The sequence below is a fragment of the Nelusetta ayraudi genome, unplaced genomic scaffold (assembly GCF_046127955.1).
Source record: "Nelusetta ayraudi isolate G7.1 ecotype Tasmania unplaced genomic scaffold, CSIRO-AGI_Nayr_v1 ptg000135l, whole genome shotgun sequence".
NCBI classification, from domain to species: domain Eukaryota; kingdom Metazoa; phylum Chordata; class Actinopteri; order Tetraodontiformes; family Monacanthidae; genus Nelusetta; species Nelusetta ayraudi.
In genome coordinates, this window is record NW_027466185.1 from 12,165,888 (window position 1) to 12,193,163 (window position 27,276).

The 27,276-nt window shown below is 48.9% G+C and overlaps 1 protein-coding gene across 8 annotated transcripts in view; it reads right to left on the reverse strand.

The window, feature by feature from the left end:
- Positions 1–338: 338 nt before the first annotated feature.
- The window catches only part of rbms3 (RNA binding motif, single stranded interacting protein), a 253,173-nt gene continuing 226,235 nt past the window's right edge, over positions 339–27,276 (reverse strand). For 4 of the 8 annotated variants that reach the window (XM_076011886.1, XM_076011893.1, XM_076011890.1 and 1 more), the window contains 5 exons: positions 24,652–24,702; positions 11,453–11,563; positions 3,459–3,548; positions 1,934–2,046; positions 339–1,057 (listed from right to left, as the gene is read on the reverse strand). In XM_076011886.1, coding sequence (XP_075868001.1) covers positions 994–1,057; positions 1,934–2,046; positions 3,459–3,548; positions 11,453–11,563; positions 24,652–24,702 — 429 coding nt within the window. In that variant the 3' untranslated portion in view covers positions 339–993. Of the gene's footprint in view, positions 1,062–1,929; positions 2,047–3,458; positions 3,549–3,586; positions 3,771–11,452; positions 11,564–24,651; positions 24,703–27,276 lie in introns of those variants that run through there. The other 4 variants (XM_076011888.1, XM_076011894.1, XM_076011887.1 and 1 more) reach the window with 3 other exon arrangements.

The window sequence follows — 27,276 nt, forward strand, 5'->3', positions numbered from 1 at the left end:
ACACACACTCACTCACACACTCCTACACACAAACACGCAGACACACACACACACACACACACACACACATTCACACACCCTCCCCGAATGTTTTCTCCCCAACAGACATTTTTGTTTTCTTCTGACACTTAGTTACCTCTGACATAATAATTATCAAAGTTTTCTTCTAATGAAGAAACAGAAAAAAAGCTCTTCTCTAATAAATCTGTACAGCTTATGTGATAGATTCTTTTTGTTTCGTTTTTTTCCTCTTTAGAGCCGCTCGTCCAGTCTTGAACCCCCCCAGACACACATCACCCCCCCCACCCCTCCCACCGACCCCTCCCCTGCCCCCCACCCCGGACCAGACGTCAGACTTTAAACTCTGTAAAAAGTTTCTGGCGCCCTTTCAAATTAAGGCCATGAAGATTCTGAAAAAATAAAAATAAAAATAAAGAAAAAAAACAGAAACAACAACAAACTAAAAGACAACACTTTGTTTTTTGAATATATCTAGAAAACTAAAAATTCAACACTAGAACATAAAAAAGAGTGAAAAGAAACTGTAGCTTAATATCTGAGGAAGACAATCTCAGAGCGTATCTCAAACTGGACTCTTTTCTAATTACAAAATAAACTTCATCCCCTTACCTGCGCATTCAATGAGTGTTTTTTTATTCAGTTTTTTTTGTATTTGTATTTTTTTTTATATATTTTTTTTTCTAGTTTGTTTTAGCTTTTCTTTGAGAAACTTTTCAAGCTTCAGCCCAGCCCTTTAGGCAGGTTTTCCCCCCAGACTTTCCCTCCAAAAACAATTTCACTTCTTTGCACTGCGCCCAGCAACAATTTCCCCTTCCGCTCCATCCTCAGCACACTTTACCTCCGTCTTGCATTTCTTTTCTTTTCTGTTTTTTTTTTTCTTCTCGTAGGCCAGGTAGGAAATGAAAAAAGTGTCTCTTTTTTGGTGCCTGGGCAATCTGGAAGCAATCTCCTTCTTTTCTCTTTTCCTCACATTCACAGTGCAGCCACCTTCTGTCTCAAGGCAACGCTGTCACATGAACATTCGCTCAGGCCGTTGCTATCTGATGAAAGAGGGGAGAACAGGGGAGGAGGGGGTGGGGGTAGGGGGTGGAAAGTGAGGTGAGGAGAAGAGGGGGAGTTGGGGGGGGGGTTGCAGTTGTAATCAAAGCACGATATTACAAACAGAGGGAAAAAGGCAGCCGACAGCTGACGGCGCAGTTGAGATGACGGAGGCAAAGTGAAGCACGTTACGACTGTTTGATCAGGTCAGAAAAGAAAAAAAAGGAAGGGAACAAAAAAAACCCAAAACCAAAACAAAAGCTGCCAAAATGACGAGAGAGCGACAGCAGGAGCCGAGATTCGCTCCCTTCATTTCATCACGACACACCTGCCGCAGCGAGCGGCTCTCATTTGATTTCATTTACATTTACATGTCACCCCCCCGCCACCCCCCACTTCCTGCTGCCACTGCAGTGTACTGCTTAAAGCAAAGTGGAAAATCAAAGAGGAAATCCAGCGCAGCTCCGAGTGGGAGAAGGAAAATTGGTTTTTTTCTGGGTGATAATATCTGTTCAATAATTCACATTTTGGAGGAAGTCTGATGAGAAAGTGACCCAAAATGAAAGAAATGGGCACAACACAAAGAAACACAAACTACTTTTTCAAATTGGTGAAAAAAATAAATCTGGGGAAAAATTCACAAATTAAAAATATTACTCAAACATAAAACAATTAAAGATCCCATATGATAATAATAGTAGGCCTTGGGTTAAGGGAGTTCTTGGGGAGGTATCAGCTCCCTTTGTGACATCACATCGGGGCTGAGTCCCATAAGTTCCATAACGTTGTTCAAAAAAACACACTTCTTAAAAAGAATTCCATGGATACGCGGTGGCGGTTTCAGAGCTCTGATCCTTTCAGCTGTGTGACTTACTTGGACTGGTATGAGTAAGCAGGAACGTGATCAGCAGCACCGTCCACCTGCTGGCCAGTCACCTCCTGTGACGAGGGCGCCACCGTCTGCGGGGAGGCATCAGTCACGACTCCCTGAAGACACACACGCAAAGGAAATGAACTCACGACCCTCAATGCGAATTGACCTTGAGCAAAGGCCTCATGGTGGGGCACAGAGATAAACTATTGAATAAACAAATATAAAAATTTCCCCTGATTCAGGTAACAATCCGCTGTGAAGCCAAAATGCTGTTTTCACTGAAAGGCCTTTTTAAAACTTGGCTGAAAAATGATTGAAAATTGAGAAATCTTGATCACTGGCGAGTTTTAAAAGAGAAATCTCGTGCAGTTCCATCTTTGGGTAATCCGCTCAAACGTGATCATTAGCAGTCCAATAACTTGAGGGGATCAGGACGGGAAGACTTGCCAAGAAACGCTGGTGTCAAAGGTAAAAAAAAAAAAGAAAAAGCGCACTGAAAACACCTGAAAGTCGCCCACGGATTGAATGTGGACGGAATCCATCAGCGCAACCTGTTGGCCTCCGCACCAGCGTCTGTTGTTGCCGGCGGAGGGCGTTTCAATCACCTTTAACAAGCTCTCAAGGACGGAGCCTCTCGCCCATTCATCTAATCAGCGGCCCCCCACTGCCTCCCTCCCTCTGCTCTAGGATGTAGGCCCCTCCCACTGACGCCGGCCCTGACAGGAAGACGGGCATCCAGGATGGAATGCGGCCCTGTGGCCGAGCCGTGCAGCTACATCCCTCTCCTCCTCCTCCGTCTCCTCCTCCTCCTCCACTCCCACCTCCCCCATCTTCACGAGGGGGCGGAGGCGGGACTAATGGGCCTGTCACGGCGCAGGCTGTCACCGAGCGCGCCCGCGGTGCGAAGCGGCGCTCGGCGGCTGAAGGATGTGCGCGGCCACCTCCGGCTACACCGCTACAGCGCTGCGTCTCACTTCCGCTGGCTGACACGCGACTGATAATCTGTCCGTCTGCCTTTCATTCCTCCCCCAAAACTCCTGACAGGAGCTCCAGCAGAAAAGACAAAAAAGGGAAAAGAAAAAAAACGGGAAAATGCGACAATCTCCGCTGCACATTTTTCCAATGTCTTTAGCAAAAAGAAAAAACAAAAATCGGAGTAGAACTTGTGACTCATCCTGCTTCGCTGGCAAATGCCACCCCTGCTTACCGACCTTGTTACTGGCCGCTGCTGCTGCGAAGCCGTTAGTTTGGAGAAGAATAAGGGAGATTTACGACGCGTTTCAAATTTAATCTGCCTGGTTAATGAATGTTTGGCTCAGCATGTTTAGGGACGGTTGAACTGAGAGCTGGTGAGCGAGCGAGTGGGCGAGTGAGCTGTTAGGAGTAATGATGTGATCAGGCCAGTAAACTCCAGCTTATTATTATGATCATTATTATTATTATTATCATTGTTACTGTGTTATTATTTTGTTATAATACATTTTTTGTTTTCACTGTCAAGGTGAGGCGCTGGTGTGGCTCTTACTTCAACGGGGACGGCTGCTGGAGGCACAGGAGTGTACTGGGGAATGTAGGTCCCTTGCATAGGCGCCGCGGCAGCTGCAGCAGTCATGTACTAAAACAAAAAGACACACAGACAGACAGGCAGACACACACAGGTCAGGGATGCCATACACCAAAAACAAACAAATCAGATACACACAGATGCAGACTCCCCAGGCTGCTCCTCAAGCTCCTCCCTGCAGTTCGACTCTGATTGGTGCATGCTGCGCTGACTCCGCCCACCCCAGAACTCGACCTGTGCACCTGCCATCCTCCAACTTCCTCCAGCTCCACCCTGCAACCTCAGCCAGGGTGATATGATATGGTGCAGGGTTGTGCAGGGAGGGGGGGCAGGGAGGTACATAGATTTAACAATTTCCTTTTAATTGCCGCTCATTACGGAGTGAAGAGTGAAGTGTTTGCCGTAGTGTGAGGCTTTCCCCCCCAACACCATCAAAACTGAGTAGTGAGGCTTTATTTTCTTTTTTTTTTTTTGTTTAGTATGGGTTTCTCAGTTTCTGTGTTTCTATTTTTTTTTTTAAACTTTATGTGTGATAATATAACTACCATAACAGATGAAGCCCCTTTAGCTGCATTTCTTCTCTCCTCATCTTAAAAACAATAAGACTGGTAGAATTTATTATTCTCATTGCATGAACTGTACAATTAAATATAATCTAAAAGTAAATTGGAGAGAAACTGAAACTAATATATGGATTAAACATGAATTCGAAAATAAATATTTTAATATAATATAAATAAACTTCTACTCCGTTTTGACCCATTGCCATCTGCTCACAGCAGCATTACATTCACCCGGACATATCGCACCTCGACCAACGTCCCACTTATTCACTGCAGACCTTCATGAAAAGAGACAGAGGTGCTGTGGAGGTGGCGTGCTATGCCCTCGCTATCCTTTAGAGGGCGCTAAAAGTATACATGTGCGCGCAAGACGGAGCAAAGCAGAGCAGTGCAGAGGAAGGAGACACCTCGCTGCTGCTGCTGCTGCTGCTGCTGCTGCACAACTTCACAGGCGCTCAGACGTTACCGGGCCACAGCTGAGAGGGAGATAAAAAGCCGGAGGCACCGAAGGGAGAAAGAAGAAGAGGAAGAGGAAAAGGAAAAAACAGGGGGTCCGCTGCCTCCAAACCTCTGTTTTCCCTCCTCAGCGGTGGCACTTGTTCACTCCACGGTTCCGTTTTTTTTTCTTCTTCTTCCTCTTTTAACAAACACGACACAAGTTCCTTCACATGTCACTGCAGCCACCGCGGGCGTCTTTGACGTGGAACATGAATGAGGATGCAGCAACACTCAGTGTGAGAGGCTTTCTGTCAGAGTTGCCGCTGAATGGAGTGTGTGTGTGTGTGTGTGTGTGTGTGTGTGTGTGTGTGTGTGTGTCAGTGAACACACATGCCACTGTGAGAGCGATGCGCTCGCGTGTTTTCCAGCGCGCTTCCTTTTTCTTTCTTTTTTTAAAAATTTTAATTAACGCCCGCTTTCACCACCTGCCCGTCCAACTGTGCAGGAGGACGTGGCGCACGTGCGTGCAGCTGAAGTGTTGGGAAGGCGCGTGCGTGCGTGCGTGCATGTGCGAGAGGAACTGACAAAGACAAAGAGGCTTGCAATGATAATGCTGCAGTGCCGTGCCAGCGGATGTGATTCCAGATAAAAGCCACCAGGCTGCTTCTGCTCATTGTCATCCTCCTCTTCCTCCTCTCCTCTGCCACCCCACCTCCTCCTCCTCTCCTCCTCTTCTTTGCCTCCTCGTCTTCTTGCTGCTTTTCCGGACCGACCAATAAAAGGGGAAGCACGATCCTTTATCCTTTTTCTTTTTGCCTCCTCGTCCACCCTCCCACCCACCACTGCCGCCACCCTTTTGGTGGCAAACAGGCAGTGGGAGGCGGTAATGGAGGGGCCGTGCCGGAGCCTTTTTCTTGGCTCGGGGCCCTACGGTGCCGGCGAAGTGTCATTAGCGGCAGCGCAGCTAATGGATCGGGTACGGCTCCGCCGCTCGCCGCTAATGAGAGCAGCTAAAGGCCAGGGACACGGGTGATTAAGTCTCCCCGCCACCGCCACTACACGAGGCCCGAAGACTAAGACATCCTTCCCCCCCCCTCCCCGAACCCCCCACTACAGGATGGATGTTGACGCAGGCTCACGCGACGGCCAATTTTGAGGGTTATCGCACATCCAGGGGTGACACGTCCAGACTTCCTGACACGTTTGGCGCATTACCTCTGGGCGCCGTCGCTCGCCACCCCCCCCCCCCCCCCCCCCACGACCTGCTCTCGTCTAAAGGGGCCTATCAGATTGTCGGAGTGACCTTCTCCCCGGCGAATCTAATCCGTGCATACCAATTCCCCCCACTCCCTCCTCCACTCCTCCACCGCCGACTTATTCAGCCCGCTCACCTGTGAGGGCCGGCGTGAAAGCAAATGAAGGGGAAGGAGGAGATAATTAGCAATATCAAAATCCCCTCCGCCCACCCCCACCTCCACCCCCACCCCCTTGTCAAAGGGAGAGTTGTCCATTTGAAATGTTATATCCCTCTGGCAGGGCAGAACCCGGCGAATTCAAATTAGATTTAACAGGGAAATTTAATAAGATAAGATTTCTCCTCCTACCGTAACCATTAGTTAACCTATTTAATGTGGCAGGCGGTGCGCGGGGCATATTTCTGGAGTCGCCGTGGTGGCAAGTTTCAAGGGGGTTGGGGGGGTTGGGAGGCACCACAGTGATTGGTTGCCATGGCGATGAAGATGATTTTTGCCCGATTCCAGCTCTTTTAATATGGTCGGGGGACAGGTTTGGGCTGATAGAAAGCATCCCTAATTGGTAATAAATGGCAATTCACTTTTCTCCTCACACACACACACGCACAGAGACAGACACACACACATATTCAGGAACATGCGTAGGGCACCTGTCCCCGGAACAGATGGCGTGCGCGTATGCTAGATGAAAGCAGGACTTGAACGCTTCCTTAACGAGGCCGGTGCAAAAAGGACTCCTCGAGTCTCGTCCCCGGCCGTCGCTTCTCGGTGACACTTAACAAACTTCAGCTCGGCCAGCGCTGCGGGAAGAGGATTCATGACGTAGCGGCCGGCTTTAAAGGGCTCGTTCTGCCAGAATCGCCATTAAGGATGTTGTGAACGCTGTGAAGGTCTCTTTTGAGCCGGGACTATTTTTCGTAATTCCGCAGCTTCATGGTCAAAACAAGAGTCCCTGCCAATTGCACCTTGCGTCAATGTTGCTGTTCCAAGACGAACCTTGAATATTTCCGGATGCTTCGACGACCAAAATCTTCCACTGGGTTGAGCTCCTTCTGTCTGTGAAACCCTTGAATGGTTACATGGAAAAGCACAAGAGTGCCGCAGTGAGCGATGCGCAGGTGGAGTTTTGAGTTTTTGGGTAAACTGACCCTGCGAGCCCCTCCCCTCTCTGGCAACGGTCGTGACTGTCGAACGTCTAAACGGCTAAAATAAATCACGCCGGCGTCACGGCTCCGCTGCCCATCCGTCCAGCGCTAAACATGCCGCTCCGCTCTGTCGCCCCCGCGCTGCGAGGCGGAGGATAAACAGCTGGCCAAGGCTGGAGCTCCCGGCCGGCCACTCGGCGCCGGTTATTAATGGCCGAGCGGCGTGGGGGATGAGCTCTGATGACTATTGATCTTCGCTGTGGGGCTCCAGCGGCGGCAGAAGGCCGTGAATCACTTCACCGTGAAAAAAAAGGCCCCTCCCCTCCTTCCCTGTGTATTGGTCCTCGAGGCTCTGTTAGAACCCGCCTGCGGGGGGTGTGTGGGGGATTAGACCTCCCGGCTAAATCAGCCTCATCTTCCACATATCGCTTAAAACGTACTTGTATCCGCAGGGTTCCCCGTCTTTGTTGTTTCCTCTGGGTGTAACCTGTTGGGTCGGAGCTGCTTCCACAAGATAGAAAGAGCAAAACGGACTGTGCCGTGTTGGATGCGAGGCGATGCAGTGTACGGGCCCTCCTGCAAAAACGCAGGCTACAGCGAGAGGCCGACGCTTTAAATCTTCCATAGGAAAAGGAAATGTGTTCTAATATGGATGCAAAGAGCAGCATTAATCTTTCTCTGGAGGGGATTTTGGGAGGAAACGACCTCACAGGAGCAGAAGACTCAGTTACAGCAGTGCAGTAAGCAGTAATTCCTGCAGATGCTTACTGTGCAACATCAGGAGGCCTGATTTCCGATTTCCAAACTAGCAGGCGCTTTAATAATAAAAAACATATATATATATGCACTATTGTTAAAATATAGTAGAGAAAAAAACCAGTGAGAAAAGACGCTGAAATGACAAAATTGAACTTTCATTGAGCTGCTTTTACCTGACTGCAAATTAAAATGCTGATTGCCGCAGCCTTTAAAAGTCTTGGACCTCAAAACTAACAAATTCCTCATCGGCATCTCAAACATCCAGCCACAACAATCAGCCCGTCGCTGCTGCAAAGACTCAACGGCTCCCAAGTCCCCCCACATGTGTTTCTTGTTTAAAAAAAACAAAAAAACAAACTGCGATGCAACAAGAGAAGAAAGTACACGCTCAACCAATTCACCTGGGGTGTGTAAAGGTTAAACACAACCATGCACACTCATGGAAACGTGCCAAAAAACAGCAACAACCCAAAACCCACTGTAGGCTGTAACCTCACTGCAAAAGCAGGCAAAATGAAAAAAAAAAAATCTCAGTTAAAAGAAGAAAGCACATTACACACACACACGCACACACACGCACACATCTGTCTCGGAGCCGCAGAGAAGATGTCAATCAGCGCTGTCACATGACAAGAGAGAACCTGGTTCCTACGTGCTGCGACAGGAATAGGACCGGGAACGCAACGGGAAGGTCACCTCTTGTCATGTCAAACAGTGCTGCGCACACAAACGCACACGCACACACACACACATACGTGCGCGCTCAAATAGAGAGAGGGTAGGGAAAAAAAATAATAATAAGAGACCAAAATGCCAGAGCATGTGCACATGACAGATGGGCTGCGGTTGAGGGGCGGCGGCTCCAACATACTAATAAATCTCTAACAAGGCGGTGCGTTCAAAAACACGGTAAATCTAATTAGCAGCGCGATGTGACGGCCGACGTGTTCACGGGCGCCGTCTGCGGGCAGGAATTCCTCGCCGCGCCTCTTTTTTCCGGGCTGTCCCGGTCCAAATGGCTGGTGCGTGTTGTATTCGGTGGAGCGGCCACATTCCAAACTGGTGACGGCCACCAGACGGCCACATGCTTTTTCTCTTTTTGAGAGAACAGAGAGAACAAGGCCATGCCGCGTGCGAGCAGCACCAGCGGTTCCTGGTTCTTGGTTCCGCCTTTGATGATGATGCTCTTTCTGGTCAGACGAGGGAAAGTTTCTGCTGCTGATCTTTTTTTTTTTTTTTTACTTTCACCGCAGGGAATTGCATTATTTAAGATAAATTCCCAACTATTCATGGATTTGATGTGTTGGTAGCGTCTGATCTCTCCAGGAGGAACACTTCTTGCGTGATTCTTGAAAATAAAACGGATGCTTTGTCTGGTTGCCTGACATCCTGTTGTCCTCCATCTGTTTGGTGCCAAATTGTTGCGTTGCGCTTCGACGGGCCCACAGAAACAGGAGTCCTGCGTTTCTGTTCTGTTTTTTGCCCCCTGAAGGCAACGCACATGCATCTGGTGCAACATTGTGGTTAGCATTTCCAGCCCAAATCCTAATGTACAAACAGGAAATTGTGATTCTGTTGTTGCACCTGCACATTTTTTTCCCTTTCTATAGGAATCCTGTCTTATTCATTTGGTACTTTGCTTTCTCAAACACTGCAGGCAAGAGCCGATATGCTGTTGTCACAGCCCCTCCTGTGCTGGGCCTGTCTGTCCGTCCGTCTGTCTGTCTGTCTGTCTGTCTGTCTGTCTCTGTCTCTGTCTCTCTCTCTCCCTCTCTCTCTCCTCAGATCCTGAGCTGATTGGAGCATCCTTGGACTTGTCACATTTCTTGCACATTCAGTTTAGTTTTGACTATGTTAATAAACAAAAAGGTTTCTTTTGTAAACTCTTAAACCGTGTTCTTCCACCTTTTTGGCACGGCCGTTAAGCCAGGTCGTATCACTGTCAAAGTCAAATCCTCTGATTGCGTGTGCAAACTTCGCTAGTAAAAGCTAATTCCGATGCAGATGATCCCCCCGGCTCGAACATGCAACAGCACACACCAGTTCGTGACGTCTAACCCGGGCTGCTCCTGGTGTGTGTCATCGTGCCTTCAACTGACTGCAGCCTGGAAAAGAGGAAAGACCTCAGCTGTTTTTCTTAGCTCCTGTCGAAAAAAACCTGGTCTGAATCAGGCAACGAGAACCGAAACCGTCACATCTGGCTTGAAAAGAGAGAAAGACAGAGAGAGAGAGCGAGAGAGAGAGAGAGAGAGAGAGAGAGAGAGGGTTACAGGGGCAAAGTTCTCAGTTCCCAGAGATGATCGAGTGTGGCACGTCGAGCGCACGCTACGGAGCGCAGCGCCTGAGGATGTGTGGGCAATCAGAGGGGGAGGAGGAGAGAGGGAGGGAGACAGAGAGAGAGAGAGAGAAAGAGAGAGAGCGCCTTAACCCACTTTCTACTGTAACAAAAAGCCGTCAGACATCAGGAGCCATCGCCGCAGATTAGCCCGCCTCTAATCCCGCCTGTTAGCACAGCTGGGGCAGATTATTGTTATTCCTAACGGGGCCGACGTGGCGTCAGCGCCGCTGACAGCTCACCTGGAAACACATGGGGTGGTGGTGGCGGTGGTGGGGAGGGTGTACAATACGGCTCTGTTCCAGGCAGACGCAGCACAGACACACACACACACGCGCGCGGGCAGATCAAACACAGTGTCACAACAAAGCTGCCTGCTGGTGTGGCCCCGGGGCAGCAGGGCGAGGCCACCGAGTCAAGCCTCCGAGCCGTGCGACACCTCTAAGTCGGCTTGATCCTGCAACAGGAGGGGGGGGGGGTTCCCCGTCGGAGCGTGCGCGTGCATGTGCACGTGAGCGCGTGTGGAATCAGATCGAGTGATGGAGCTATTCGGGGGAGTGGCCGGGCGAGAGGGCGCGCGACGGAGATCAAGAGCGCAGTGGAGGAGGGGAAGGTGGAGGAGGGGAAAGGGAAGGTGGAGGAGGCGGCGCTCCGTCAGGGCTCCGTAAAGCTGCAGGCGGCCAGGAAATCTGTTTAATGTCAGTGAGATCAGGGAGGGAGGAAATAAGAGTGTGGCAGCGCACGAGGAGGGAGGAGGGAGGACGACTGGCTCCGAGCTGAATGTGTGTGATGTTTCCCCCCCCGGAGACCAAGCGGGCCTCTTCTTGGTGCCTCTCAGCCAGGATCTGAGGAACCAGACACACTGACTCCTGCTCATCAGGTCTTACTGGACTGTTGTGAGCAAAAAATACTTGAAGTGCTTCTTTCCCTAAATCAATATCTTTGTGTGCTGTAGCACTTAGCGACGATGGACTTATTGAGTACGTAGCTGCCGCGTCCGTCCGCACACTTTGGTCAGAAACCCCACAACATGTGGACTTTTGTCACATGACCAGTGATCTCAAAACTGCAGCTTTTGTCACACATGTGAGGGAAGAGGTTGTCTTGGAGCATGTGGATGTTGGAGAGAGAACAGGCAGCTTTGATTGTGTTCTAGTGCTTCACTAATGTGTTATATGAGCTCGCGGCTAACAGCTGGATGCTATCAGTTCTTTTTTTTTTGAGTGAGTAATGCCGTGAAAAAATGTTTTGTTTTACAAATCCCAAATCAAGCACCTAAAAGAGTTGAACTGCAGGGCCCAGCACACGTTGGAGAACTGCTTTTCTCAATGTCACGCACAAGGTCGACAACGAAGAAAAAGCTTGTATATTCAATTCCTTTCTCGAGAGAGGCGAGTTGGGCCTGTCTGCTCGCAGCCTTTTTTTTTGGTGGGAAAAAAAAGGCACAACTGTGAGTACTCACACTTCCTGTGGTGCCCAGGGACAGATGGTTCATCTGCTGGGTGATCGGGCCCATCATGCTGGCAGGCTGCATGGACATAGTGTGGTCCATGGATGGCGTGATCACTGCACCCTGGTGGAGACAGAGAAGAAATGGCCTGTTTTCAATCTGGGCACAGAGGAATTCATCGTGCCTGCGTGTTGCATTCACTGGATAAACATTTCTTTAAGCACCTCGTAATTACGAGAAAAGATCTCGTAATCACGAGATAAGGTGCCCAAAAAGTTTTTTAATTCAGTGTATGGAAGGAGCTTCCTTATGAAACCAATATGTGGAAGATGAATAAAAAAAAAAACTTTGTTGAAGAACTAAATCTGAATCATTTTCAGTCTTGGTCTTTGGCAAACAATAACTGGCCATCTAGGTGTGAACAAGCTACCCATGACATCCTTGCAAACCGCAGAAGAAGACAAAGAAGAATCACAGGAAGTGACTGCAAACTTAGCTACTGTTAAAGAGATTAGCAACAGAACCAAAATATATTTTTTTCACTTTTGAAAACTAACAAAAAACAGCAATTGAGGTTCTTTTTGCTCACTCAATACTTTATTTTAGCTTTTTAAAGAAGCTTTCCAGAAAACATGCCCTTGTATCAATAAATGGGATTGTGTAAAATAAACCAGGAACATTTGATCACTCTGAGTCAAGGCTTTTTTTTTTTTTTTTTTTTTTTTTTGTTAATGGTGCTTTCAGGCTCCCAAAATGCAGCTTCCTGGTGGCTGAAACATCCATACGATAAAAAAAAAACAACACTGTGGATACTCCTGCTAAACACAGCGGCTCGCCGCGGGGCAGCGACGAGCAGACGTACCATCCATCAGCAGGAGGCCCTGAGTTGGAGCCGCCTGCCAGCAACAACCTGGACGCTCCACTCGGAACGTGAGTGAACAAATGTTCGTCCAATCGTCCTTATTTACCCTTTTTTTTTCACTCCCTGGAATAGCCTTCTCTCATTTCCGAGCGCTCTCCCTGCCGTCTGAAACCAGATGGATGCAAGAAAATAATCCAGCTGAATTAACGCTACAAACTATAAGTAAAGAAAAGCAATTACAAACAAAAGGGGTGGGGTGGGGTGTGTGTGTGTGTGTGTGTGTGTGTGTGTGTGTGTGTGTGTGTGTGTGGTCAATCCAAGGTGACGGACGGCCGGAAGAGGAAGAGGATCGATCCGCTCCGCGTCTCTCGACAGGCGCAACGATCGATGCCTGCAGCCGATGAATCGACGGTCTTGTTCCCACTGAATGCTGGGAAAGGATGCCGCCTCACCCCCTCCCGTCACCCCCCCTCACCCTCACAACTCCGCCCCCCGCTTTCCAGTGTGCAGCGGAACATGAGGCGGAGCGATGGAAACCGTTGTTGCTCTTTCATCTCTTGTCACGATGCCTCCATCTCTGCAGCGCTGACGCCTCGGGAGGAGCCCCTCTCCTTTCTTTCGCTTTGTGCGTGCACGTAAGCGTGCACGTGTGTGTGTTTACTGTCTTTGACGTTGTCTTTGAAGGTGAGCCTCCTTTGGAAGCGACGCCATGTGCTGCAGCAGCAGCAGCAGCAGCAGCAGCCTGTTCCGGCGCCGCTGCGCCTACAGCAGGCTCGGGCGCGAATGAGCGTGCACGTGTGCACCCCCCACCGCCAACGACCGTGTGGGGCGGGTTGGAGAACTAAACCGCGCAGACGCAGCCTGTCAGAAGCGCTCGGCTAGGAGCTCTGCCGCTCCGCTCGCAATCTCAGCGTCCTCCTTCCCCGAGTTACAACCTCGACAGGAAGGGAGCGCAATGCCGAGATCAGGGCCTGGCGGCGGGACTGCAGCGGCGCCGGCGAGAGCTTTTCCGAGATCAAAATGTACGCGGCTCGTTACGATCGCTGATTCTTTGTGACAGATGCACAGTGGGGGAGAATGCAGGTGCCGCCGTCAGAGGAGGTGAGAAAAAAGCCGAGCGGCTGCTGCTTGTTAGCGACTTAGATCTGCAGCTCTGGGAGAAAAAAAAGATACGACACTAGACAAATATACAGATATATGTATATATACAGTATATCTACATATATAAACACACACATATGTACTCACAGTACTCGCAGAAAAATCAGGGACATTCGGCTTTCGTTCGGAGGTTTCAGAACGCGGCTAAAACGCAGTGCAACCTTTACAGGTGAATTTAATTTGACCTTCTGTGAACTTTTCCATGCAGCTGTCTGACCGTCCAGCGCTTCAGTGCGTCGCGCACGACACGCTGCTCTCTATGTAACGAGGTGACTGACGGCAAAAATCACAAAGACACACGCAGTTTCTGACTCGTGAATGTTGCGACTGTTTCAGTCCCACTTTGTATCTAAAGTTAAACCTCTTGGTGGTCGCATTCTGACATCATGAGGCTGAGACGATGACTAACAAAAAGGTCACATGAAAAGTTTTCGAATAACCTGATGTCACTGGTGTTATTTATTTATTAATTTATTTCTGTGACTTAATAACAGCTTTAGTGCGGCATTAAGGAAATCTTAGACACCTCGATCCAAATCCTGAGGGAGGCAATAGAAATAAGTCTTTTTGAACGCTATTGATTCAGTGGGAACCTGAATGCGTTAAGTAATTAGCGCCTGTAGCTGTCATTTAAATTGAGTGAGGCAACAAATGGACTATTTCCCTACTGAGACGAGGGCAAATTTTCAGCTTAAAGCAGCAGAAAATGGAAAACACCCGCTACTTAGCCCTGTCTCACCGCCGGCTGGAGGGAGGAGGAGGGGAAGGAGGTGGAAGAGGAAGAGGAAGAGGAGGAGGAGGAGGAGGAGGAAGAGAAGGAAGGGGAGAAGGATAGAGCACGGGGAGATGGACGGAGGGACTGCGTGAGGAAAAGAAGAGGAGGAGGAAGAGGACGAGGAGGAAGAGGATGGGATAATTAAGTAGAGAGCCGATGGAGGTCGCGGTGAGAAAAAAAGAAGAAGAAGAAGAGGCGAGCGAATTAGTGCGAAGAGCGTGAGAGGACACGCCGGCGGAAGAGCCGGGAAAGACAAAAGGAAGCGCAGGGAGATGAGGAAAGGAGGTAGAGGGGGGAGGGGAGAAGGGGAGGAGGGGGAGGAGGAAGCGGTGGGAGCTGCAGGCTACCTGTTAGCGATTCAGCCTCTGACAATGCCTGTATAATGGGAGAGGGGGAGCAACGGAAAGGCTTAATTCACAGACGTGTCAGGGAGAGTTAAGCCGATTTGTGATTTCGATTTTCTGTGTTTGTGAGACTGAGTGGCTGTGAGAGAGAGAGAGAGAGAGAGAGAGAGAGGAGGGTGAGGAACGGGGGAGCGGTTGGTATTAGTGTGTGTGTGCGCGTGGCCCTTCAATGTCCGATGCCTCGTGGACAAAATAGGGAGAAGAAAAATGAGGGAGAGGTTTGACCCAAATGGAGAATGTGGCGTTTTGATTTGTCCTCCTCTTCCAGGAAGAGGGAAAAAAAGGATAGAAAAAAATAATGAACGCTGTACATCAAGGTGAGATGATCAGTGTGCACGTCTCCTCCGTGCACGCGAGTCTCCAGGAGGAGGAAAAGAACCCAACACACCGGAAAAGATATTGATCCCTGAACCAGACAGGAGGCAGACAAACTCCCCCACCCACAGCTTGGCTGGTTAAATATGCTGATAGGAACTCTGTGACGGATGCGCGCACACACACACACACACACACACACACACACACACACACACACACACACTGAGAGATAAGGCTGTGAGAAAAGATTGTGAAATAAATAAATGAATCCGACAAGGGGCTCCACTACAGTTTCCGGCAGCCGCTCGCTGTAAAACAAAAAAAAAGAAACAAAACAAAAAAAAACAAATAGTGGCGTTCCGCTGATGGAGCGCTGATCAGTATCGGCTGGTGGCCATTAGTCGGTCGGCGGAACCACTGATCAGACACAGCAATTGCAAAGTGGGCGGATACATAAATGTCTCACAGATAGTGTTCATCTTTTTTTCTTAAAAAAAAAAAAAAAAAATCAACCCCAAATAGCAATGGTTAGCTGCTAAGGCAGGAATCTTTGGAAGAGGATGAGGAGGAGAATGAAGAGCAGAAGGTGGAGGTGGAAGAGGAGAAGGAGGAGGAGGGGTGAGGAAAAAGCGACCGGACGACAACACACACAGAAGCATTCCTGGATTATCCATTCTCAACAAACCAGCAGCAGCAGCAGCAGCAGCAGCAGCAGGTCCCCTATGTCAGCCCTCCTGCTCATCTGTATTTCCTGATGCATGTGATAACCATCATCATCGCCGATCGGTGGCGTTAATACGGAGCTGATTTATTGTCTCCCCCGGGTGAAAACACCCGGAGGCCACGTGCAGCACTCCGAATGCCTCACCTGAAGAAGCCTGACACAGCTTCCTTTCTGTCTTTCTTATAAAAAAATAGTATTTGTATTCATTTACTTTTAACTTGCACAGCAACTCATGTCCCTGCTGCTTAAAAAAAGAAGGAGGACACTTGGAACGGCGACACTTGTGAACAGGTGGGACATTAAACTTTCAGGAGGAGGAGACGGAGGAGCGTCAGTGAAAGTCAAAACACGACTAGAACACTGATTCATGCGCGTTTGAACAAAACGTCGCTTGTCTGGCGCACAAGAAAGTGGAAGCTCCGCGAACTCGACACGTTCATTCCTCACCATACTTGACACTCGCTTTCTCTCTTCAAGGGTCCTAATGCAGGTGTGTGTGCGTGTGTGTGTGTGTGTGTATATGACTTTGAAACTCAGGCATACACACTCTGCCTGGTCGCCAACCTGGTTGGGAAAAAGTGCGCTCGCTGCAGGAACATCTGGCCACGGTTGACCGCTAAACTCGGCGGCGGTGCGGCGTGCCAGAAGCGACTCGAGCTGATTCACGCCGTTTAACGTGAAGGGAAAAAAACTTCCTGTCCTCACAGACGTTAATGAGAAGGGACGACGGAGGGAACGACGCCTGGCTGCAGGGTCTGGAACCGGCTCTGTGATGTGACATCATCAAAGAAGAAAGTGACTGAAAAGCCAAATGTTTAATCACAAGTGTCAGTTCAAAGGCAGGAAGTTGGAAACTTTCCCGAACTGATTTCCCCCCCACCCCTCATCGCAATGAGGTTATAGAACAAGTTTTCATAAGGCTGTCTTTCTTTTTCCTTTTTTTAGGATTTGCACATTCAACTGTTAAATTGTTAAATTAAAGAGAAATGCATGTTTTTTTTTTTTATGTTTGAGAATGGTGGAAAAGTTGCCCAGGTTGGATGAAGGCAAACGTGAATAAGGAGCAACGGAATGAGATTAAAGCAAATGACGGGTGACATCTAGAAGTCACAACTAAAAACACTGGACAAGAAGTGCAGGTAGAGTCACGATGAGATGCTTTTATCAGCAGCAAAACCAAAAATAGCTGCTGTGTGAGATTGCAAATAGCAACAAAACAAGATCCCTGTCAAGATTCCTGTGTCCTCTTTTTTCAAGGAAGAAAAACTGGGATTAAATGAAAACAGCGCCCCCTACTGTTTAACTCCAAATAGACCCATGGCAGTAGGTGGGAGGGTGGAAAGACACATATGCTTCTTTTCCACAAATTTCTGCAACATGTAATACTAAACCCAGCATATGTAGTGGTAACGAAAGGAGATTTTTTTCCCACGAAGCTGTCAACCATCATTAAGCGGCAAACCAGATGAACCCACGATGCCAAACTATCCAGCGTTAGCGCATAGTAGCATAGGGAGTCAAGACAGAAGCGCATCACGCACACATTGCCAATCAAGCAGCTTCTATTCTGGATTATAACGGGTTCAGCGCTGACATAGAGCGCTAATTTGTTAGCATCGATGGCTAATGCAGCACTCAGATGGAGCTGAACGTTTTTTCCCGTGTGGTCGTAGCGTTTGTATTAGTGCTTTGTGCCACTTCCAACACCAGGGTTGCCACTAAAAGCTCCTCCGTCACACTGCCTGGGCTCCGGACGCCCCGGAGGAACTTTTCTTTCCAGTTAAGCCCCATAAAGGGACGCGGCACCTTGAGCCTCCCGCCCTAATCCTCAACCAGAATCCTTCCTCGGGGCGAACTAACTGGGCACGGCGTCACTCCTCCGCTGCCACCAGCTGTGTTGAAAGGCCACGGCAGCAGATTTAATATGCGGAGTCACATTCCAACGGACCATTTCTCTCCTGCAGGAAAAAAAAAAAAAACAAAAACGTCTCAATCTGCCGTGTATCTGTTTGTCCTCCGCAGTCAGAAGGAAGCAGGAGGAAGGATGGATGGATTAGCAGCCGTTTGCAGATCGATCACTCGTCTGTCAGCACCGCCACGTCTTGCAGGATGCAGACCGAATCGCATTAGAGCGGCCGAATCTGCGAGTTTCAGGTTGTTTTTTTTTGTTAAACCACATTCCACCTAAGCCAGGTGGAATGCGGAAGTGCTCAAACGCCACAAACACAAAGGCGGAGACATTTTTAAATCAATTTTCCTGTAACCAAAGCTTTTGACTTCTTCATGCATGCAAAAATATAAAGAAAAGAGATCCAAGTATTAATTTGAAACGCAACATGACGGCTGTTTATGCTCAAAGGGGGAAGGAGCAGCGAGGTTACAGTTAAAAACAACCAGCTGAAGAAGGCTTTGCGTGAAAGAGGGCTGAGATGCGCGAGATGAAGCATGTAACACTATTTGTCACGTCTTCATTGGCGGTCCATTCCCCCTCCACGCTCACATCAACCATTTTTCTAAGTGCCTTTTTTGCCCCAACAAATGGATCGCTTCACACACAGGGATCTCCCTGCAGAATATGCACTCTGTCCACAAATGCCAGAAAAGATTAGATCCAATCTGGAGGAACACTGGGGGGGCTAATAATCGGGGCTAATAATCGCAGGTCAACAATATATACAATATATATATATATACAATATATATGTGTATATTTGTATACAATATATACGTGTATGTATATATATACATATATATATATATATATATATATATATATATATATATATATATATGTATATATATATATATATATATATATATATATATATACATATATATGTATATTTGTGTACACACACAGACACACACACACACAAACATGTAGTTTTATTTGCTTTTGCGAAATGTGATGTTGGTCAACGCTGCAGATGTAAATCCCTCCGTCAGCAAACCCTTGGCACCGCCTCCAAATCTCCCTTTATGTGAATATAACTTTAACGGGGAACAGGCAATTTCTTTTTGCTGGCAGTAGCACAGTAGCTGCAATTGTGTTCGGGAAACTATGGAGGAGAGAGCGGGGGAGGGGCTGAGGGAGGGGTTGAAGGGCAACTAAAACCCAAGGATAGAAATGTATAGACAGGAAGTTGGACAGGGTGGGTGAGAGGGGGAGGGGCTCTGCGAAAAGATCAAAAGACTGTTGAGGGCGAGAAGCGGGCGAGTGGCGGCGGCTCAAGGACGAGTGCGACCCCATCTCGAATTCTGCCTCGTCGAGCCGAAAATCCACAAGGCCGACATAATGCGCCCCCTCTTTTCTGACTCGCCGAGCGTTTTACTTGTCAAGCGCAGAGAGAGAGAAAGAGAGGGGGAGAGAGAGAGAGAGTGAGAGAGAGAGAGAGAGAGAGATGGGTATCGCAAAATGCACCGGTTCACCTCCTTGGGGAGGGTGGGGTGATGGGCGTTGGGGGTGGAGCTAACATCATATGCCTGGCGAGCGTTCCCTTCACAGCGACGAGGAGACCTGGCCGAGGTTCAGCACGGTGGAATTCCACCGCTCACCTCCGGTGTTTTAAGGACTCCAGGAACTGGGAGCGCTTGAAAGTTTACGGCGGGGTTGGAAGGGATAAGTCACGGGTGAGAGGGAGAGAGAGAGAGAGAGAGAGAGAGAGGGGGCGGGAGAGAGAGAGTTAGAGAGAGAGAGAGAGAGAGGGGGAGAGAGAGAGAGAGAGAGAGAGAGAGAGGGGGTGGGAGAGAGAGAGTTAGAGAGAGAGAGAGAGAGGGGGAGAGAGAGAGAGAGAGAGAGAGAGAGAGAGAGAGAGAGGGGGGGGGGCGGGAGAGAGAGAGTTAGAGAGAGAGAGAGAGAGGGGGAGAGAGAGAGTTAGAGAGAGGGGGAGAGAGAGAGAGAGAGAGAGAGAGAGAGAGAGAGAGAGAGAGAGAGAGAGATTTTGCGTTTGGCCTGCACCAGAGAGTTGATTGGTGACCTGGTATATAAGTGAGATTTACCTTTTTTTTTTCTTGCAATACAAACAATACTCAAACAATGCAAGTGTTTGCGGGCTGTGTAAAAAAAAAAGGAACTTTCAGGAGGCCAATTCACTTCATCCGTTTGCTTCGCTTCCGCTCCACGAGGTCCTGTGGGCCAACAGAGGCGAGCGGTCACGCTGCTCTGTTCTGACAACCCAAACTCAGGTGCTAGGCAGCAAAATGGGGGGGGGGAGGCGGGAAGACAAAGAGAAGGCTAATTATAAACTGAAGGAGAACATCTGGAAAAGACAAGGAGGAAAAAAGGGCCGCAGCCCCATTTCGCTGTCCGGCAATAAAAAAACAAAACCAAAAAAAACCCCAAAAAAACAACCGCTGTCAGTCTCGATCAAGCTCCCCGCCGGGAGCTTCTCACCCGTTAATTGATGATAAACAAATTTTGAAAAGCTCTCTCTTGCCACTCCCCCACCCGCGGCTCAGCGAAAGCAAAGCGGAGCGGCGGCTCCTCGGCGGGATGAGGTCCAGTTTCGTATGGATGGACCTGTCACACTTCATCTCGTCAGATAAAGGCCCCGACACCTTTGCGCAGGAGCGGGTAGACGCCGCCACGCTCTGTTTAGTGAGCAGCCAGCAAGAAAAAAAAAAAACAGCTCTCCGCCTCCACCAAGTCTGATCCTCCCGCCAATCAACACGTCATCCATTAAAGCAAGCAGGACAGCAGAACAGCTGCGGCTAATTATTGGTGTATTCTGCAGGTACATCGCTCCACTGACCTTTTACATCACTTTAAAAACAGAACATTTTATTTGCTGGATTATTTTCCCTCCTGTTCAAGCTCCGCCTCTAGTAGCTTAGATTTATTTTTTTTATCTGCCCTTTATCACCAACATGGTTTGGACAGAGTAGCGGATGAAGTTCTTTTATCTTTCTCTTGGTGAATCTCAATTCCTTTTTTAATTTTAGAAGTAACTCAAGCGACTCTTTGGGGAAACTTTGCCGAAGACGGAAAGTCTGCACGACAGAGGCAGAACTGAAAAATCGGTCCAGACTCACTTGATGGCAAAGCTGAGGTTTCCTTGGAACTCGGAGGCCTTAGTCAGCACATTCTAGAGGGAATGTGTAAAACTATCGTCGAGAGTCCAATAACTTCTCTACTTCTCACCTGCCACGGCCAAACTGTGACCTTCAAAGTAAAACCGTCTGGAAATACGCCGAAGGAGAGAAGTTGGCTGAGGCAAAAAAGCTTCAAATCTTGGCGTGCGAAACATCCTTACAGGTCAGTTCCATTCTGGCAGCTAAACACACACCAGGGATCCCATCTTAAAAACACGCATAAAAACCAGAGGAAGAAGGAATCAAATCAAATCAAATCAAATCAAATCAAATCAAATCAAACTTTATTTGCAGAGCACTTTTCCTGCATAAAATGCCTCACAAAGAGCTTCACAGAACAAATTTGAAAAAAGAGACTCTCCCAACCCCACCTGTCGACACCCACACACGTGCACACAATCATGGCATTGCTGTGCATGTTAGACAGCCATCCATCTGTACACATACGCAAAATCACACACACAATAAAGTTTTAACTAAAAGTAACGCAGCAAGAACAGTTCTAATTGGCCCAGAAGGCATTTAGCGACGTCTCTTTAAAAGCCGCTCCGGTACGACTGACGCTGACCCCGGCACTCCACACTCTGTTGTCTCCATATTGCTGCGACACGAGAGGTCACGGCGGGATGACGCTCCATTGGCTTAATGTGGCGGTGGGGCGGAGCGGCGGTGGCAGCCGCCAAACTGCGACACAATCAATCGCTTTTTAATGCTGTGAGTGGGGTCCCCCCCGAGCTCACCCAGATAGCATGCACGGCTAATTCGATGTGATTCACTGAGCTCTGCTGGCAGAATCTGAGTGAGCGCGAGTGTGTGCGCGTGTGCGTGTGTGTGTGTTGACGGGGCGGTCTGCTGTGTACGTCGCTGGTGGCTGATATTATGAGCGTCGGGTCAGTGAGCGTGACAGATTGCTAGCCATCCAATGACAGCAGCGACAGCTGGGGTTAGCACCTAGCAGCCGCTTCGACGAAAAAGACGACTCGACCGTGGGGGACGGCCCGCGGACACATGGCCACTTCTGGCGAGGAGGCAGGATGACACGTGCAGGGCCAGCGTCGCCAAAGAGCTCCGAAGGGGCTTCTTGACATAAGGCTGGAGGACGGATGGCCAGTCGACAGGCTGGTTGGGAGCTGGCAGTATGGAGCGCACATATGGAACGTCGTTACTCATACAGGAAGCATCAACACGCGACGGGCAAGACCAACGGCGACCACAACACACATGGTCGGCCGGGATGCCGTGACAATGCCAAAAGAAGAAGGACAATGGGCGGAGACACACCGGGGAATCTTCAGTCTTTTTGTTGCCGTGGACAAGACTCGTGGTGTTGGTGAGGTCTGGGTAAGTGGTTAAATACCGGATGAGCGCATGCTGCCAGCTGCGTCGGTTCAGGTTGGCCTCCGCAGCTGCGGCTAATGACGCTAGTCAAACTTTCTTGAGTATCTCTGGGCGTCGCTTTCTGGTGGAGCTGGTGGAGCTGTGCTCATGAGACTTCCTCAAGAGTAAGTATTCATTCGTCATTCAAGGCCTAGTGTGTAAAATTTGGCTTGATATATGAGTTTTATATTGCTAAAAGCTTAACATACTGTCCATAAACAGATTAATAAATGTGTATTCTCGCACACAATAAAAGTCATTTGGTTTTCCTATCCTTCCAACAGTTCTTATTTATATATAGGTATATACATGGAGCAATAAGGGTCTTGCTCCCAGTCAGCTGCCATTTTGAACCGCCATATTTCTAAGGAAGCCTGGTGTGGACAATCCAGCCCGCCTGACAGTGTATACGTATTAAGCACGTATTTAGGGTGAACAGTCACGTCCTCAAAAAACAAAACAAAAAACAAAAAACAAAGAAGAAAGTGGACGGAGATTCCAGGGCCTTGTGTTCAGGTCACCGTAGTTCACTGGTAAGATCAGGAGAGGGAGGATGAGCAAAGCAATCTAAAATGTAACTGCTGGATGTCGCTGTTTCTTCTCAAAATCTCCAAATATTCCACATTTGACCTTTACAACAAAACGCAACAGTGCGATTTGGTGAGAAGACAAAGTAGTATGCAGTTAAAAAAGGGCAGGACCGTTTTTGTGTCGTATCGTAGACAAAAGAACAAGTGACACACTGAGGCACTGTCGGGCAGAAAAAAAATGTCTCGTTGCTTCCTTCAGAATGATTACTCCCTCACTCTGAAGCCGCCGATCATTCAGACGTGACTGTCTTACGCACTGCAAGCATTTTAAAAACAATCGCTCTGAAGCAAGTCGAGCTGATTGTTGCCCTTTTGTTCAAAGAAAATGAAATTTGCGGCGGCCGCCGCCGCCGCCACCGCTTTCTTTCCTGTAGGCCGCCCGATAGCAAAGAGGCAGAACAAGTTTCACTCATGAGGAAACACCCACTGCAGGGCAACCACAGCGGTTGAAGAGCACTCGCGCCCTTGACTCGCATCGCTGGAGTGCAGCGTGCACTGAATGTGCTTCGGGGGCTCTAAAAGCCTCGAGCAAACACAAACAGCCCCACAGAAGGAACGATTTAAAAAGCCAGTGCGCAACACGGCGAGAACAATCGCAGCGCTCGGAGCGTCCGACGATCATCAGCAATTTGAACTGAATCCCGCAACAACCTCTGCGATGAATCGCAGCTGTGTTGGGGGCAACATGCAGGTGGAGACGCTCTTTGGGTGTCCAGGAACATCTCAATAATGTAATAATAATACTGTTCAACTTCTCTGCACAGCAGGAGCTCTTTATTCAGTGCATTCTTCAGCTAACTAACATCGCTCTGTCCCAGAGAGCTGTCGAATCTTTCCATCCATGGCATGTAGCCATCTTTAAGAGTGCTTGGGAAAGGCGAGGCAAAGACAGGAAGGTGGTGGGAAGAAAAATCTCTGCATCTATCAATCATGTTTGTCAACAGTTTTTTGTTAAAGAAATTGTGGAGAAAATCAAAACAATGTTGTCCTGCAAGAAGGGATTTCAGAGCCATTTTTCAGTTGATTTGATGAAAAAATGCTCCTGCGCACCTGATCAAACCGCACTAATCAAGCTAACCTCTTCAGCAGCACTCATCGCTAGCAACTTGCAGTAGCTTCTACTCACCTTTGGTCCACACATTTCCCTTGATTGGCTGCGGAATACCCAAGACATTCCAAGCTTTTAACTAAAGGTTGGTGAGACGGACAAATTGAAATAAGAGAGCGCGCGGTGCTAACATGACCGTGCCTCTGGAGAGAATGTGACAACATCAGCACTACGCAGCCAAAGACTCTCAGACTGTAATTAGTTTCATTTTTTCCTCGTTTGGCTGTCTGGGGCTGCGAAACCGCAGCAACAGCAACACTTCAGCGTGCGGATGGCCCTGCCAGACGACGCTGGACTCATTTCTGGCACATTCTATGGCCATTAAGTCCCCCCCCAAAAAAAGTAAAAAAAGGCACATGCTAATACTTGTGTATGCTAAACGATAGGGGGTGGGGAGGTGTGGTATCAGAATGGGATAATAAGCTTTTATGACGCTGGCTGTGTGGGAGCAGGATGAGAAAAGCGGCACGCTCATTTAGACTTCAATAGCTCTTGTGCGGTGCTGGAATAGTTTCTGCATGGATGTAATTGTTTAACCTTTAACTCAATAACCTGCAACGGAGCAGAAACGTGGTTGGAAGTGTTGATCCAAGAGCAATTTCTTTCTAATTTAACGAGGAGGGGGTGGATGGCCAAGTTGTTTTTAGGAAAGTGCAATGAACACAACTTTTTTTGAATGGGAGTTTCTCTCTCGACACGTCTGGCCAAGCGCAGCGCAGACAGGAGAATGCAGAGACAGACCCGCCGGCTGATTGGCCGGCCTAGTGCAGCCACTGCAGGTAGAACCGGTGAAGCACTTACTGTAGGTTGCATAACATATTGTTGATGAGGCATCCATGACGTACTCTGGACCTGGAGGAGAAACACAAAAATGCAAATTGATTTCAGAATTCCAAAAATACGCAATAAACATGAAAACAATGTCCCCCAAAATACCAAATGCTTCAGAGGATGAATAATGAGGGTTTTGGTTCTCAGGCACAAAAAAAGAGAGGGAACTCTGCTTCTGACCAGTAACTTGGGCCGAAGAATTGCAACAGAATGTTTCAAGGCACTAAATCTCTGTTCAGTACCTGGGAAAACTAAATACTCTATGGTGTATGTTTTTTGAAAGATAGGTAAAAAAAAAAAAAAAAGGTACGGAATGAAATAATAAAAGATTTCAAAAGGTGGCATTCTTCAAGTTTCCTACAAGCGCAAGATATGCATGTTTGCAAACACAATTGTGAGCCAATGGCACAGTGATGGTGGCGAAGGGGGAGTGGAGGGGATGAGTCTTTTTTCAGTCTCGCTGGAGAGGGAGGAGAATCCGACAGCTTGTCGCAGACAAACATGCAGGCTGGCCGCTGATCCCGCTAAAACGATTAGATTAAACAAAGGCAAACACGGAATAATCTGCTATAAGAGCAATCAATCCCGCCGGCCAACACGAGCGTGCGATTTTGGAGCCACACCTAAACAAGCGAGGATATTCTATAACGTGAAGCCAAGTGTTTGTTTGGACGAGGGATTGTTTGCCCCCCTCCCCCTCCTCCTCCCACACGGCGGACAAGGGAAAAAGGCTCGTCGCTAATCACTTTTCCAGCTGGGATGCACCATGGGATTGATTTGATTTGACTGAGAGCAGAGCCGCAGCCTTGAGACTGGACTGTTCTTTTGCGGTTTCGCTCATTTGCTAGTTTGCTAATTTTGGCTGGTAGCTGTTGAGAACATTGTCTGGGAATCTGAGAGGGAGGAGGAGCCAAAACCATGGAACCGTCCCCAGACCCAGACAGTTTGCTGCAGGCTAAATCCAGCGCACGGCTAGAACAGAAGGGATGACACGACACTACGACACTGATTTGGCCCAAGAACCAGTCTGGTCTCGGTCGGATCTCATCAAATCTGACCGCATGGAACAAACTTTGGGCTCCAGGTGGATCAACATGGACCCGCGCCTGGAACTCCAGTGCGCGAGTGCCATTAACGAACGCCGTTAGCTCTGCTTGCTCGTCTGACTCATGTGGATTAGCGAAGAAACGTCCCACTCTGGCTGAACTCGGTGTCAAAGGGAAACAAGCCAGTGAGCCAAGAGCCAGTCAGTCACTCCGCCAGTTGGCCGACCATCCAACCAACTACACGTAAAGCAGAGTGAGCAGGCCGTCAGTTTGCGAGCAGCCAGCCAGCAAGTCAGCCAGTCAGCCAGCTAGCTAGCAAGCCAGGAGCGTATTTGTTCGTCAGAGTGCGAGCCAGAGTGCGGAGCCAGCCATTCAGAGCCAGTCTCGGCCGGCTGGCAGGGCGGAACCCGAGATCGGGGCGGTGATCTGGCCTCAGCTTCCTCCGGTTGAGTGGATCATCAGAGCCCAGTGATGGTGGAGGCTCTGGAGCTCCGTAGAAGATCAACAGCGCCACGCCGTTGTTGGAACATGCGGCTTCCCGGTTTGTTCGCCAGGCGGTAAAGAAACAGAAAATAACAGAGGAAGGGAGAGTCGTTTTTTTCCTCTTTATTTATGTCGGGCACATATGGATGCTCCAGTTCATCCTCTTCCTCCCTCCTTCCTCCCTGTGCCCGAGGAGAAGACGAAGGACTCACCTTGCTGCCGTGACTGGCTGAAGGGCGACATTAGTGGCGGGTCGCTGGCAGAGCCGCCCGATATTGGAAGTGTGAGGATTAATATTCCTCAAAAGCCTGGTCATTGTTTTTGATAAATCAATTTGGGGAGCCTTCCGAGAGCGGATTAGAGACGCGCCTTGGCCCACTTTCCTCCCCTCCTCCTCTCCTCACCCACTTCTCCCTTCTCTCCTCACCCACCTCCACTTCGCCAGCCCCTCATGGTCGCCAGACCGGAGTTTTAATCACGCATGTCTCAAAGGCGGGCAAAGCAACCTTCATCGCCTCCTCTTCCCTCTGTCACGACCGCCACTGCGGCCTCCTCCTGGTGGTCTGCCTTCTTCCTGTTAACCTTCATCTCCTGCAGCAGCGCCTCTAACTCCACCCTCCTCTCACGGTAGACGTGAAATGATGCCATTTTGTGGCGGTCGTGGCTCTCAACATGCATCATTACACCAACAGACCAAAGCCGGGTGGACGCTTTCTAGAGAGGCGGGAGGCAGTGAATCCAATTTAGGTCAAAATAAAAACAGCCCATTCCAGAGGTAAAGCTCTCTTTTTGGGACAATTTCCTGTGACCCACTGAGGTGGTTGTGTCGTGCTGTTGTGAAAATCTCAACAGCAGTTTGTGATACACCAGCACCAACAGCCACGTTCACCACGTTTAAAGACTCTCCAGTGCCGTTTCTTTGCCATCCTGACGCCGGCTTTCACCTCCAGCAGGTCGTCTTTGCCACACCTACGTGGCAGGCATTGCTAAAAAGCTGTTTTTTTTGCAGTAACAAGCGAGTCAACACTCTACCTGATAATGTGGCAACCGACTGTGTGTACACCGC